This window comes from Pogoniulus pusillus, chromosome 8 (genome assembly GCF_015220805.1).
Source record: "Pogoniulus pusillus isolate bPogPus1 chromosome 8, bPogPus1.pri, whole genome shotgun sequence".
NCBI lineage: Eukaryota > Metazoa > Chordata > Aves > Piciformes > Lybiidae > Pogoniulus > Pogoniulus pusillus.
The window spans coordinates 643,701-658,749 of NC_087271.1; the positions used below are offsets into that span (position 1 = coordinate 643,701).

A 15,049-nucleotide genomic window follows, 5' to 3' on the forward strand; every position below is an offset into this window, starting at 1 on the left:
CAGAGACCACACATGGAACAGTATGTGCTAAAGTTGTCAGAGTAGCACAGCTGTAAAGAACTTTTCCTCTGTGCAGAGCATTGGCAGGGGTGCTCACAGCCTTGTCTGGGGGCAGCCAGCTCTTACCTCTATGGTTATCACGTAACGCTCCGCCAGCAGCAGCAGCCTCTCGATTATTACCAGTTTGGTTGACCTGGAGATACACAGTGAACACAAGAGCAACTTGTCTCACAGGCTCATTTCCAACACCTATGAGTAACTACTGTCCATTAGCTCTTTCCAAATAGAACTCCTTCAACTTGGAGTTCATTTGGCTGGAAGTAACCAGGAAAGGAGCTTAGGTTAGACTGCTTGAGATGCAGCCAGCTCCAGAAGCAGCTTTGTGTTTCCCAGTGTCCCCCCCTGCACTGGTGTGCTTAAGCTACACACAGTTTGGGGATGAAAGCCCATCCTTTCCTCTCCCAGCTGAAAAAACCCCAAAAAGCAGTTCCTGCTGCCCCAGAAATACCAAAGGACTGAGAGGCTACTAAGACTCTGTGGCGTGGGCGTGCAGTGCTTGGGGTTTTGGTGTGTTTGTTTAGTTTTGGGGTCAGAAGGGAGGTGTTGGGCTCTTGGTTTGCTGTGCTTGTTTTGTGTTCCTTTGTTTTCTTGCTTGTGCTTGCTTTTTACAGACAGTTTTTCCCCAGTCTCTTTGGAAGTCAAGTTGCTTTGTAATTGGAGTGCCCACTTGAGAAACCACCAGAATATACAACAACCCTTGCTGAGAGCTTCAGTTAGCATTCAAATTCAGTTGAGGAGCATCTGGGACCCAGCGGCTACTGTCACTACTTACTCTGTTCAAGGCAGGCCTACCTGTAAGGAGACTGGACTGATGTTGCTACTGTAGGCATAGCAGTGGCTGTCAGCATTTTGGTAGCTCTTGTAACAGCATGTGTCAACGTTGGACCGCCCAGTGCAGAGCTGGCAGCCTACAACACAAAGCAGAAGGGAAGTGCTGGTTACATGGACAATGTGCGTGGCCTGGAGAGCTGCCAGCACAACAAGTACTCGTGGAAAGAAATGCAGAGTGGCTCAGGTTGGAAGTGACCTCGGAGATCATCTGCTCCAACCTCCTCACCATGCCCAGGGACACCTCTCAACTAGACTCAGCTGTTCCAGGCCTCATCCAACCTGGCCTTCAACACCCCCAGCAAGGAGGCAGCCACAGCCTCCCTGGACAGCCTGTGCCAGAGTCTCAACACCCTTCTACTGGAGAATTTTTTCCTCAGCTCCAGTCTAACCCTGCTCTGCCTCAGCTTCAAACCATTCCCCCTTGCGCTGTCTCTTGACACCCTGATGAGAAGTCCCTCTGCAGCCTTCCTGCAGGATCCCTTCAGCTATTGGCAGGCAGCTCTAGGGTCCTCCTGGAATCTTCTCTTCCCCAGGCTGCACAACCCCAGCTCCCGCAGCCTGTCCTTAGAGCAGAGCTGCTCCAGCCCTTGGATCATCTTTGTGGCCTCCTCTGGACTCTCTCCAGCAGCTCTGTGTCCTTCCTGTGCTGGGGACAGCAGAACTGGATGTGGTATTGCAGGTGAGGTCTCAGCAGAGCCAAGGAGCAGAATCCTCTCCATTATACTAAGTCACACAACTGCAAAAGGATGTAGGTAGGAGGTTAAAACTTGTCCTTTACCTCTAACCGTGTGTAGCAATCAGCAATGAATTTCTTGTGCAGTGATACTGAATCCTAAAGGTAAAAAGGCAGGAATTCATTAGAGCTCGAGGCAAAAGCATGGCAGTTGCTCATAAGCTGAGAGATCCCCATGACACATCCTATGGGCAGCGCACCCTGGCCCTGAGGCTGCCTACCTTCTTCAATCTAGGAGTCAGGTTAATGTAGCTGTAATTTATTATCAACTGAATAGCTTCATTGGCAATTTCTTCATCAGGCGACTCCATTGCAATCTTCCAAATGAAATCCATTCCTATTAGTTCCAGTTTTTCTACACTCTGTGCAGGAAAGAGCAACAACAGGACGTGAGTGGACTGCTCACACAGCAGCTGGAGCAAACCAGCTTTCTACCTGTTGGAAAGGCATCTTCTGATTCAGGCTTAGAAATGCTCTCTTCCAACAGGCTGCCAAGCTTTGCCACAGTGCAGAGGGAAATAACAGACGTGCTCTTGGATATTTAAACCATTTACAGGTGGAGAAACAAGTTCCAAAGAACACTCAAGTCAAGCCCACCGAAAACATGACGAGCTTTAAAAGCACAGACAAATTGAACGGGGAACGGAATCTGCTCCACAAAGCTCAACGTGGTTACTAACCACATAATCACCCATCACAAAAACGACCCTGGTCCTTGGCCAAAAAATTACACATCTGAAGTAAATGAGCTCTTTGATAAAGATCTAAAACACCTCTGGGAAAGTACTTAACATATAACAGTAATGTAACAAAAACACTGAAGGATCAGAGAGTTAGAAGGTATGAGAGGTTAGGATCAGAATATGATAAGCCTTAATCTCTTGTGAAGAAGAAAAACAATTAAGAAAAGGAATATTTCCCTGCTAGGGAGAAGTAACAGACACAGGGCAGAATTCATGAGAGAAGAGCAGCTCCTTCATTCCTCCTGCACAGCTTTAGAAGCTAAGTAGCAGCTCCAGCTGTTGAATTTCATTTGGCAACTGTGGACTTCTAGGCTCAGAACCGAGCAGCAGTCCCGCTAGGAGGATGCGGTGTGTGTTAAGGGCTGCAGAGCATCCCTGCCGCACCTCCCCCAGGCGGTGCACAGGAAGGATGCCAGGAGACTCACCAGCTGAGTTCCCTGCCTCTTCAGTCGGTGGTCACACAGGTTCACGTTCTCAAAGAAAGTCTTAAATAAGCTAAAACCTGCAAGAGAAAAGAAAGGGGCAAGCTGGCTAGTCAGCCCAGCCTGGGGTTCCAGCCTGCACCGAGAAACAGCAGCTATCAGACACAGAGCTGACCTTTCTCTGCCACTCCTACAACGGCAGCAAGGCCTTAGCCGCACAGACTACAGCACTGGCTGCGCTTTAACCTGAAGCCTCCCGGTAGCTACTGCCCAACCTGCAGCCCTCTCCTTACCATTCATAGTAATTTCGTAGGACTCCAGTTTGAGAATCTTCTCTTTGAAGAGCTGCTGCTGCACGTCACTCTCTAGGTCATGCTGTCCTTTGGTAAACCACTCAAAGCACATCTGTGAATGAAAGGCAGGGCTGTTCTCACCCCCCTGTCACAGCAAGTGCTTCAGTGCTACACAGCACTGCCAAATCATGCCAGATACTGCAGTATCTCTTGGAGAGGTTCTGTGCATCTCCCAGTAACCTCCTATCTGACTGACAGGTCCTGCATCTGGGCTGGGCCAAGCCCAGCCACAAAGCCAGGCTGGGTGCAGAGTGAATTGAGAGCAGCTCTGAAGAGAGACTTGGGGGTGCTGGTTGGTGAGAAACTCCCCAGGAGCCAGCAGTGGCCTCATGCAGCACAGAGGGCAGCTGTGTGCTGGGCTGCAGCCAGAGGAGTGTGGGCAGCAGGGCAAGAGAGGGGATTCTGCCCCTTGACTCTGCTCTGCTGAGACCTCACCTCCAATGCCGTCTCCAGTTCTGCTGTCCCCAGCATAAGAAGGACACAGAACTGTTGGACAGAGTCCAGGAGGACCACAAAGATGATCCAAGGGCTGGAGCATCTCTGCTCTAAGGACAGGCTGCGGGAGCTGGGCTTGTTCAGCCTCGGGAAGTAAAGATGCTGGGGGTGGACCTTAGAGCTGCCTTCCAACAGCTGAAGGGATCCTGCAGGAAGGCTGCAGAGGGACTTCTCATCAGGGTGTCAAGAGACAGGCCAAGGGGGAATGGTTTGGAGCTAAGGCAGAGAAGGGTTAGACTGGAGCTGAGGAAGAAGTTCACCAGTACCAGGGTGGTGAGACTCTGGCACAGGCTGCCCAGGGAGGTGCTGAAGGCCAGGTTGAATAAGGCCTTGAGTAGCAGTCTAGGTGAGGTTTCCCTGCCCATGGCAGGGAGGTTGGAGTGGATGATCTCTGAGGCCCCTTCCAAGCTGAGCCGATCCTGTGACCTTACTGTGGCTCCCTTAGCGCACACAAAGCACACAGCTGCACCCTCAGCCTTTGTTTGCCACCCATGCCCCTCAGTCTCAGCGAATGCAGCCTCTTACTCAAGAGCCATTAGCACTCGGCCTGCAAGCACAGGCACCACCCAGCGCTCCTCACCTCTCGGTCTAACTCACAGACATCCTGGCCAGTGACGAGGCACTCCCAGATCTCCCGGGCACGATTCCAGCCCAAATAAAGGGTTGCTTCTTGCAGAAAAAATGCCAAAAATTTTAGATGCGCCTCCAAATACTGAGGAAGAGGAAACAAAAACTAAAGCTTAAGACTGTTCTACCTGAAGTGAGAACTCTGAGCATTGCTTTTGTACTTTGCAAACGTAATTGTCCAGGGAGAGCACAGCCTGCAAGGCTGGCACACAGGGAGAGCTCCTGCGCCGAGACTGACTTCTGATCTGTTAGCTGACAGCATTCAGCTTCTTCTGGGCTGCCCTTCTCAGCAGCAACACCGAGGCCCCCTTCAACTTACTACTGCACTCCTGACACTGTGCTAGTTACTGCACCACACTGAGCGTGGACACTGTGCTAGTTACTGCACCACACTGAGCGTGGACACTGTGCTAGTTACTGCACCACAACACCGAGTGTGGACACTGTGCTAGTTACTGCACCACACCGAGTGTGGACACTGTGCTAGTTACTGCACCACACCGAGTGTGGACACTGTGCTAGTTACTGCACCACACCGAGTGTGGACACTGTGCTAGTTACTGCACCACACCGAGTGTGGACACTGTGCTAGTTACTGCACCACACCGAGTGTGGACACTGTGCTAGTTACTGCACCACACCGAGTGTGGACACTGTGCTAGTTACTGCACCACACCGAGTGTGGACACTGTGCTAGTTACTGCACCACACCGAGTGTGGACACTGTGCTAGTTACTGCACCACACCGAGTGTGGACACTGTGCTAGTTACTGCACCACACCGAGTGTGGATAAAATAACTATCAAACCCTTAGGCAGCAAACAGTTACACGCTCTCTTTGTGTGTGGCTTCCATGCCCTAAGCAGCAGATCTGTCTGAGGTTTCAGGAGCTTCACACCCAATCCAAAGGTACAGCCTCTAGGAGGGTAGCTGAGCAGAAGGTGGGGACAGAGGGTTCTGGTGAGGGGAGATTTAGCCCTCAACCAGTTAAGAATCTTGCATCTGATGGCATAAAAGGCTACAACAATCACTCACAGGTTTAACATCAGAATTCTAACCAAGAAGCACTTCAGTCAGAACAGCTGCCAATGAACTCCACTGCTGAAACATCAGCTAGCTCATGAAAAGTTGTCAGTGATGCACTAGGTAGTGGCCTCAAGCTCCTCAGGGTAGTAAGAAGGAAGCTGAGGGCTCAGTACCTCCCGGTATGTGTATCGGCCATCCACGAGGGTTGCTCCAACAAGTCCTCCTGGGCCTGCCACAGCTGCAGCCAAACGGTGGCATGAGATCAAGCTTCCTGTCACCAACTTCACTATCTCAAAGTTTTTCTTCAGGTCTTGGATGATGCTCTTGGCAAAACAAAGAAAGAGAGAGACAAACCCGAAAGGACTGAGAGAAGAGGTTAAGAAAACAGAGCCATGAGCACACAGCAGCCTGCTCCTCCACAGCTGAGTGTCTCTTGTCAGGAGCAGTAATGCTGCCCCTGGACAGCCACTTGTCTCTCTTCTGAGCACCCAGAGCCCCCCGGCCGTGTGCCCAGCACGCGCTGGAGCGCAGGCGCTGCCCGCCGTACAGGATGCCCCGCAGCACCACCCGCCCGCTGCACAGTGCAGCACCTGCTGCTCTTTCAGGCCCCTTGCCAAAGTCTCTCACTGGCTGCTCTCAACAGCAGCCAGTGTTCACTTCTTACAGGCTGTTCATTACTCTACAGAAAGCTGAGAAGAGAAGGAACCAGTCCTGACACTAGGTGAGGCTGCACCTGGCACACTCTGTCCAGCACTGGGCACCTCAGTTCAGGGAACCACTGCAGAGAGTCCAGTGCAGAGCCACAAAGCTGCTGAAGGCAGTGGAACATGTCCCAGTGAGGACAGGCTGAGGGAGCTGGGGCTCTGCAGCTTGGAGCAGAGCAGCCTGAGGGGTGTCCTCAGGCACGTTGCTAAAGATGTGAAGGGCAGTGTCAGGAGGACAGAGCCAGGCTCTGCTCAGGGGTGTCCAGTGGCAGGACAAAGGGCAGTGGGTGCAAGCTGGAGCAGAGGAGGTGCCACGGGAACAGAAGGGAAAACTTTTTCCCTGTGAGGGTGCCAGAACCCTGCAGTAGGCTGCCCAGAGAGGCTGTGGAGTCTCCTCTGGAGACTTTCCAAACCTGCCTGGATGTGTTCCTGCGTGACCTGCCCTGGGTTACCCTGCTCTGTCAGGGGGGTTGGATTTAGTGACCTTTCAAGGTCCCTTCCAAGCCCTGACCCGCTGTGATGCTGTGACACAGCAAAGAGATCTTCCCACACGTGAATGGGCAGCACCTCTGCGTGAGCAGTTTATGTCACTGAACTCTATCTCTGCCTTCTCATTTTCAGTTACTTCTTTTTCCTCTCCTTTGCCCTCATTTCTGCGTTCAAGGAAAGCACAGAGACACCGATAAACCCCAGACAGAAAGGAGAGCTCAGCCACTGGTCTCTGGAGACCCTTACCTTGTCTTGCTTTTGGTAAGTTTGCTTAATAAATGACCGTGTGATCTCGTGGAGCTGACGCAGGGCTGGCACCACCCACACAAACTGCGGATTGCTGTGCTGGGACGACTAGTAGTGGAAAGGCAAAAACAGTTACACGACACATTGCACTCTCCTCCTGGACTCCTACAAGCCTGACCCCTCCTACTAATGCTGCTCCTGCAAACCAACGGCTGCTAGCCCCGAAGGCTTCAGCTCCTTGCTCCTAGTCCCCTTCCAGACACACTCAGGAAGTCCTTTGGCACACATACGCCACGCTGCTGTCCTTGCTAAGCCCAGATTACCGCCTCCTTGCTAGGGAACATGCAAATTAAGTAGGCAAAAAGAACACGGTTGCATCAGGGAGGGAAGATAACCACCACCCTTCTGACTTATGGGGATGAAGCAGGCCTGCTAGGGTGTAACGGGGCAGGTGCAGTCCACTTGCTAAAGCAAGAGTGATGGAAGGAAGAACCTGGAGCGCTACGAGAAGGCATTTCTGATTGGTGCTGCAAGAAGCCCTCCGAGAGGAAGCAAAGGATGCTTAAGCTGCATTGGTAAAGAGATCCTCCAGAGAACAACCCTCCTACCTCATTGTTAGAACTGCTCAGCACTTTTCTGGGAGGCTTCATTGTCTGTAAAGTTTGACCACACAAACCAGTACTAAGGTTGCCTGTTCAGAGAAGTGATGCCTGCTTCAAATACCACAACAGTACTGACTAGACACTTTAGAGCTTTAAGCAACCTGCCCCAAACTGGGAGCTCTTCGAGGACCCCCTCATGTATTTGAGAGTGCTGCTTTAATACTAAATTCCCTCCCAGTCTGCACCTTCACCTGCCATAACGAAGGGCAGTCAGAAAAGGATGCATCTTGCAGTCTGCTGCGTGGTTACCCCAACCCCTTCTAGCCTGCAACTGAAGCTTCCCGTCAGTGTTCCCCACTGCAGCACCTCTGTAAAGGGCCTTGCCAGAAGGCAATTAAAAGGATGCAAGAGAAGGAAAGCGAAAGAGAAGAGCCAAAAGAAAAAACTGCCACTTTTTAGAGACACTGAGAACCCAGAGTCTGAAATCCATATTCATAAACAGACAGACAAAGAAGTGTGGTCAAGAAGCAACATTCTATGTGCCTCCTAAACAACTAAAACCCTCTAACAGATGCTGCAACAGAACCCAAAACCTGATTTCTTAGGAAAGGCATTAACCAAGTACAAGCCTTTTTTCTTTATCTGCAGCAGACTTCAGACTGCAAAAATAAAGAAGAGGCATTCCTGCAGAGCCCAAGAAAAACTGCCTGTGCAGGATATGCCATCTTACAAACCATGCCCGCTTCTGCTGCTGCCAGGAAATGTCTCAGCACAGGGAGCTGCAGGAAGGGCTTCTTTATGTTAGATGAAAAGGGTTGAAGTGTTTCATTACAATACAGAACTACTGTTGGTTTATATCAACTCGCATTTTGGGACTTAGTGCTCATGCCAGGACACATGCTTAGCTCCAAGACAACTAATCTAGGCTTTCAGATGAAAGGGACAGGTAAAATACTGACATACCTTTAGAGTGGTTCCATTTGCAAATTCTAACCTTGGGCCCATCCTGGTAGTTTCCCATTAACTGATCACTCCTTGTGCTGAAAATTTGCTTAAAACAAAGGCAAGAGACTTACTATGAGTCTCATGGTCAACAAAGTGGCTCACACAAAGCCTACCCCTCTGGTGGACTCCCCAAGGTAAGAACTTACAGATGGGACACGCAATTTGTGCATCTTGGAAGAAAGGGTAACATGGAGGCTAGGCAACACTTCCTTTTGGAAAAGAGAGAACAAGAAACCAACCCTCTTAATATCCTCTATGCACTTGATGATGTAGCTTCTTTTGATTGCCTCTTTGACTGCATAGGCATCACTGAGGATCGTCAGATGCTCCTCCAAGGCCTGCTGAATCAGACTACACGGTAATGTGGGAAGATGAGCCAGCTCCCAAAGAACCTCCAGAACCTAGAGGAAAAAGTGCCAGGTCAGTCAGGACCTAGGGAGTACAGAGACTACCAAACCCCTGTTTGAAAAGGCAAAACCCAAGCCAAACCCATTCACTTGCCTTGCCAGTGGTTGTCTCCACGCGTGCTTCTCGGCCGATGCGCCCTATCAGGCTCAACAGCTTCTGTCTGACTCTGTCACTCTCTGTCTCCCAGCTCTGCACAGCAAAGAAATAACATCCTCTAGGCAATGTGCTAAGTCTCCAGTGTGCACTGAAACACAGCAACTGCTTTTCTGCAGCAAAGTCAAACTACCAACAAGCATCTTTCTGCCAGGAGGACCTCCCTATTCTGATACCCAGTTCTGCTGTCCCCAGCAGGAGAAGGGCACAGAGCTGTTGGAGGGAGCCCAGAGGAGGCCATAAAGATGAGCCAAGGGCTGAAGCACCTCTACTATGAGGATAGTCTGAGGGATCTGGGGCTGTGCAGCCTGCAGAAGAGAAGGCTCTGGGGCCCTTAGAGCTGCCTGCCAATAGCTGAAGGGATCCTACAGGAAGGCTGCAGAAGGACTTCTCATCAGGGTGTCTAGAGGCAGGCCAAGGGGGAATGGTTAGGGGCTGAGGCAGAGCAGGGCTAGACTGGAGCTGAGGAAGAAGTTCTCCAGTACCAGGGTGGTGAGTCTCTGGCAGAGGCTGCCCAGGGAGGCTGTGGCTGCCTCCTTGCTGGGGGTGTTGAAGGCCAGGTTGGCTGAGGCCTTGAGCAGCTGAGACTGCTCAAGTAACTTACCTTTTGAATTAGAACAAACAAATGATTGAGCTGATCAGAGCTAAACTTCACAGCAGCTGCAGCAATAATGGTATGGATATTTTCAATCACAGTGGAGGATTGTCCTGACTGAAAAGAGGAAAGAAAACACAAGGTAGGTCTTTATCCCAAATGGGACTGAGAGAAATCTGAATGGAATCTTTATCCTATTATTCATACTAATGAGAAACAGCAACAGCTTTGGGTATGCTAGGGGCACAAGGTAGGAAGGGCTGGCTCTGCTCCTCTCTGCAGAGGGGTCTTTGGAAGCTAGTTCTGCAGCTCAAAAGAACAAGTTAGTCTGGCAGCTTGCGGCTGCTGCAGTGGCTCACACCACTGGAAGGTGTGGTGCCAGCAACACAAACATCACCATTTGTGTCACTTGGCTCAGTTCATGTGTGGGGGGCTCCATCCCTGACACTCTTTCAGGCTTTACTCAGAAGTGAGCAACACAAAAATCTCCTCCCACACTTGATGGGAGCTCCATGGTAACAAAAGCCGGAAGGGGGGTGGAATAAAAGTGAGCTAGAATCATACTGCAGCTCTACTAAGCACACAAGACTGGCTGCTGTGCCTACAGATCTGACAGTGTCCAAGGAGTTTAGTCTAAAACTTCAGCAGCTGGAGAGAGGAGAAAACCATTTCCTGCACTGGAGGATTGTGTTTCTGGTTGTTATTTCCAGCTGCCACCTGCATGAAGCAGCAAAACCACCTCTCCCAGGCAGCAACAGGAAAACACACACAAAGTGAATGTGGAAAGATGACTTGTCAGTCAGCTACATGCATGTACAGGAAGCTGAAAGAGAACTGCTCCCCTCTGAGGTCAGACTCCTTAAAGCCACACTGTGAGTGGTATTCAAATTTTTACCTCCAGCCACAGGAGTTAACATCCTTAGGCCCAGCCTTTGGTCTAGACAAACACTCTGCCACCTACTTCAGGCTGACGACCTCTTATTCCAACTCAAACACTTTTGCAGTCCTTTAACACCTGTTGCAAAGACCTGGAACCTCATCTTAAGATTTAACAGCTGTGCCACAAGACCTTGCCAGAACACTTGGTTTTAAACAGCAAAGGAAGAGGCAGAAGAAAGCCTTTGCATTAATTGCACTGTTCCAATCTCAACACCTCCACACCGCAACAAAGAAATACCTACACCATAAACCCAAGGAAGTAAAGTCTCACTGCTAGAAGTGCTGCCTTTGGAAGACAGCCTAAAAGCACCTGCCTGGCCTTGGGTGCTTACCTGGATTCTCCAGATTTTGGTGAGTTCATCTAAAGACAATTTACTGCCCAGCAGCTCAATGATTCCCTTGATACGATCGCAGTATTGAGCTTGGTCTATATTACCTAGAAAACAAAGGCAGGCAGCTAAATGAGCACCTTACCCCCAGCATTAGATAGACTAAATGAGCACCTTACCCCCAGCATTAGATAGACTAAATCAGTTCTTTTCAAAAGGGAGAGCAGAAAAGTTACCTGCATTTGAAAACTCTTTCAATGCTGCTACAGACAGACCCAGCAGGTCAAAATAAAATCAGAAGAAGCTTGCTCTTTGCTTCACTTCATATGTTGTGGAAGTGCTCAAGGCCAGGTCAGATGGTGCCTTGAGCAACCTGGGCTAGTGGACATGTCCCTGCCCATGGCAGGCAGGCTGGATCTGGCTGAGCTCTAAAGTCCCTTCTAACCCAAACCATTCCATGATTCTGTGATAGCTGTTCACACCTACAGGGCCCTACTGTGTGGAAAACCAGCCTCAAACCCTCTTTATGTGCCAGGGACTAACAATATACACAGATAAAGTGAGTGCAAACACCCCAGGTACTGGTAAGCAGCTCCATGGAGAAAGCCCTTGGAGTCCCTGTGGACAGAAGTTCTGCGTGGGCCAGCAATGTGCCCTTGTGGCCAAGAGGGCAAACAGCTTCCTAGAAGGCATTAAGACAAGTGCTCAGCAGGGCTAGGCAGGTTCTTCTCCCTGTCTCCTCTGCCCTGGTGAGACCACACCTGCAATACTGTGTCCGGTTTGGGGCTCCCCACTTGAAGAGGAACAGGGATATGCTGCAGAGAGTCCAACGGAGGCTAGAAGGATGACCTGAACATCTCTGCTGTGAAGAAGGACTGAGAGCCCTGGGGCTGTTCAGTCAGGGGGAGAGAAGGCTGAGAGGGGATCTGATCAGCATCTATAGATATCTGAGGGGTAGGTGTCAGGATAAAGGTGCCAGGCTCTTTTTGGTGGTGCCCAGTGACAGGACAAGGAACAACAGGTACAAGCAAGAACACAGGAGGCTCCACCTCAACGTGAGGAGGCACTACTGTGTGGTGAGGGTGCTGGAGCCCTGGAGCAGGCTGTCTGCAGAGGTTGTGGAGTCTCCTTCTCTGGAGACTTTCAAAGATGCCTGGATGTGTTCTGGTGTGACCTGCCCTAGATGATCCTGCTTTGGCAGGGAGCTTGGACGATCCCTGGAGGCCCCTTCCAACCCCTAATACTCTGTGATACAGAAGACACATGCACAGAAGTCAAAAAGAGACTAGAAGATATCAGCAGAGAGTGCAGGGCTTTCATTACTCCAAAGGTGACAAAGCCCTTGAAGTTCTTTGTTGTTAGTGTCCCACTAGATACTGAAATACACTGAGAGAGAGAGGTGCAGTCTTTCACTGCAAGCACTGGAGCACACGTCAGAGGTCTCTCTGGAGGTGCTTACCTTCTAAAGCAATGGACAGGACAGAGTTTTCTACCAGCCAGTTCAGCAGCCGCTCTGTGTCGATCGCGTTCTTCACCGACTTGGACACGGTGCTGTCCTCGATCAGTTTTGTCACCTACAAATTGCAGAGTGCAAGAGTCTAATGATGGTTCCCACACACCAAAAGCTCTTTGAAAGCCTCACTGCAAAGCTCAGCCGTGACTTCTCAAGTACTCTGAGCACAGGAAGTGTTTGGAGTGGTTTTTGCTCGGTTGGAGTTGGAGAGCTTCTCTGTTTCGGTTGGGTGGGTTTTTTGGGTGGTTTTCTTTTGCTTGCTTGGTTTTGTTTGCTTTTTTAACTAAGCTGTTTAAAGGCAAATTCCTAACCAGAGACACCTCCTTGTCACTGGTCTCTGATGCAGCAGGTTTTTATTCCAAATGTGACACAGAAAAAGCTGTGCTGACAGGTGTATTTCTACACAGAACAGAAGTAGGTTAGCTCAAGCTGCTGCTGGCTGCCCTTCAATCTGTGTCCTACTTTCTATCCAATACAGAACTGATAGATGCTCCTCACTCGAGGGAGAAAGAGCTGAGCATGTTTCTTCTAAAGCCTTCAGAAGCCACTTGGGGGTGCTGGTTGCTGAGAAGCTCCCCAGGGGCCAGCAGTGCCCTCATGCAGCACAGAGGGCATCTGTGTGCTGGGCTGCAGCCAGAGGAGTGTGGGCAGCAGGGCAAGAGAGGGGATTCTGCCTCTTCACTCTGCTCTGCTGAGACCTCACCTCCAATGCTGCCTCCAGTTCTGCTGTCTCCAGCATAAGAAGGACACAGAACTGTTGGAGGGAGTCCAGAAGAGGACCACAAAGATGAGCCAAGGGCTGGAGCATCTCTGCTGTGAGGAGAGGCTGAGGGAGCTGGGCTTTGTTTAGCCTGGACAAGAGAAGGCTCCAGGGGACCTTAGAGCTGCCTGCCAGTAGCTGAAGGGATCCTACAGGAAGGCTGCAGAGGGACTTCTCATCAGGGTGTCCAGTGACAGGCCAAGGGGGAATGGTTTGGCGCTGAGGCAGAGCAGGGTCATATCTAGGAAGGAGTTGGTCAGTAGACACAAAATGCAAACCTACTTCTTTGAGGGAATTCATTTTGGCACTGAAGTGAGGAGACTTCAACATGCGCAGGAGGATGTCCAGCCGCAGGTCGTCCACCGCCGTCACCAGGTCAGGCTGGAAGCGCATGCACAGCAGCTTGATGCCCGACAGCAGCTCGGGGATGCTAACCAGTCTCTGACACAAAGCACAAACAGGACAAATTAAAGCACTGCTGGTTTGCCTATTCTCTTTAACACCTCAGACCTGCCTTCCAGTAGCTGAAGGGAGCCTACAGGAAGGCTGCAGAGGGACTTCTCATCAGGGTGTCAAGAGACAGCACAAGGGCAATGGTTTGGAGCTGAGGCAGAGCAGGGTTAGACTGGAGCTAAGGAAGAAGTTCTCCAGTACCAGGGTGGTGAGATTCTGGCACAGGCTGCCCAGGGAGGCTGTGGATGCCTCCTCTCTGGGAGTGTTGAAGGCCAGGCTGGATGAGGCCTTGAGCAACTGAGTCTAGCTGAGAGGTGTCCCTGGGCATGGTTGGGAGGTTGGAGGAGATGAGGCGTGAGGTCTCCTGCAACGTGAGCCATTCTAGGATTCTATGACAATCTAAGTATACAATTAACAATTTAAACCTAAGTAGAAAAGTTAATACTCCAAATTTAATACAACTGAATCCCAAATTCAGGGTAGGACAAGAAGCAGGCAAAAATTACAGTGACATTTTATCAGTCACCAAATTCCCAGCAGCACAGAGCTGATGCCACAGCTGGATGCACATGAGCCACATCAGTTTAACAGACTGCAAGTCAATAAGCACCCTCAGGTCAGTTAGAGAAGTGAGCAGACCCTACCCCTCAGAAGGGGACCAATAAAGCCATATTTGACATAGCAAGAGCAGCAAAATATGTTAGAATGGCTCCTGCCATCAGATACCTGCTGCAAAGGGTGTGCAGTGGAACTGGGTAAATGGGCTTTGTTCTGTGCTATTCAGTCAGGATTCAGAACAGGCTCTATTTCTGCCTCTGTAAATAAAGCTATTGACCTAGCCCATAATGCCAACATTTCCAAGACATGCAGTGTGTTTTGCCTAAACATTTCCTGTAGAAACCATTACCTTGTCTTTCAAGTCCTTCTCCTCCACGTTCTGCACGTATTTAATCATTTTATGAATGACTGGATCCAGCATGGGCTGAGGAAGGGGAGAACAGGCATGGCAATCATTTTGTTTCTGAAATCAGGTACATTACTCAGAGCTGGCTGCAGCAAAATGAAGCACTGAGCTGAGAGCTCACAATTACCTTAGACATAAAGCAACACCTACACACACACAGAACTACTCTGTCCAGAGAAGGAAACAATTAGAGCAAGAAGCAATTTCAGACCCCTCTAATGCAAAAAACCCACAGACACACCAAGCAACCTTTCCAAATGCATCAATTATCACACGCCTGCAGTACCTCTGCCTCCCAGCGGTTTCTAAACTACCTCCTCTCCAAATAAAGGCTTCTACCCACTTACTAAACAACAGGTTTTGTTAGTGAGTGCAGGTGTGAGGCCTGGAATACACTTTCACAAATAGGGTGATTGTTTTTTCTCTTGTACCACACTTTGGTTCCAAAGCAAAGTCTCATATCCACAAGCTTGGTCTCAGCCAGATAGTGAAACTCAACCCAAACCCCATCCGTTAGGACAGATTCATTTCCCATTAGCTTACTAATGGCAGCAGCAAAGCTTCTCACTGTTGCAGAAGGAAATACATGACAGCAGACT

General features: G+C 50.2%; 1 protein-coding gene across 3 annotated transcripts in view; it reads right to left on the minus strand.

Annotated features, from left to right (window-relative positions):
• USP24 (ubiquitin specific peptidase 24) overlaps positions 1 to 15,049 on the minus strand; it is a 75,090-nt gene that overhangs the window by 41,718 nt on the left and 18,323 nt on the right. For all 3 annotated transcript variants that reach the window (XM_064146924.1, XM_064146923.1, XM_064146922.1), the window contains exons 9-24: positions 14,394 to 14,468; positions 13,316 to 13,474; positions 12,220 to 12,334; positions 10,764 to 10,867; positions 9,502 to 9,609; positions 8,838 to 8,933; positions 8,576 to 8,737; positions 6,730 to 6,837; positions 5,464 to 5,613; positions 4,218 to 4,349; positions 3,083 to 3,194; positions 2,793 to 2,869; positions 1,846 to 1,986; positions 1,670 to 1,723; positions 853 to 968; positions 127 to 193 (exon numbers count right to left, since the gene is read on the minus strand). In XM_064146924.1, the coding sequence (XP_064002994.1) occupies positions 127 to 193; positions 853 to 968; positions 1,670 to 1,723; positions 1,846 to 1,986; positions 2,793 to 2,869; positions 3,083 to 3,194; positions 4,218 to 4,349; positions 5,464 to 5,613; positions 6,730 to 6,837; positions 8,576 to 8,737; positions 8,838 to 8,933; positions 9,502 to 9,609; positions 10,764 to 10,867; positions 12,220 to 12,334; positions 13,316 to 13,474; positions 14,394 to 14,468 (1,776 nt within the window). The remainder of the gene's footprint in view (positions 1 to 126; positions 194 to 852; positions 969 to 1,669; positions 1,724 to 1,845; positions 1,987 to 2,792; positions 2,870 to 3,082; positions 3,195 to 4,217; positions 4,350 to 5,463; positions 5,614 to 6,729; positions 6,838 to 8,575; positions 8,738 to 8,837; positions 8,934 to 9,501; positions 9,610 to 10,763; positions 10,868 to 12,219; positions 12,335 to 13,315; positions 13,475 to 14,393; positions 14,469 to 15,049) is intronic.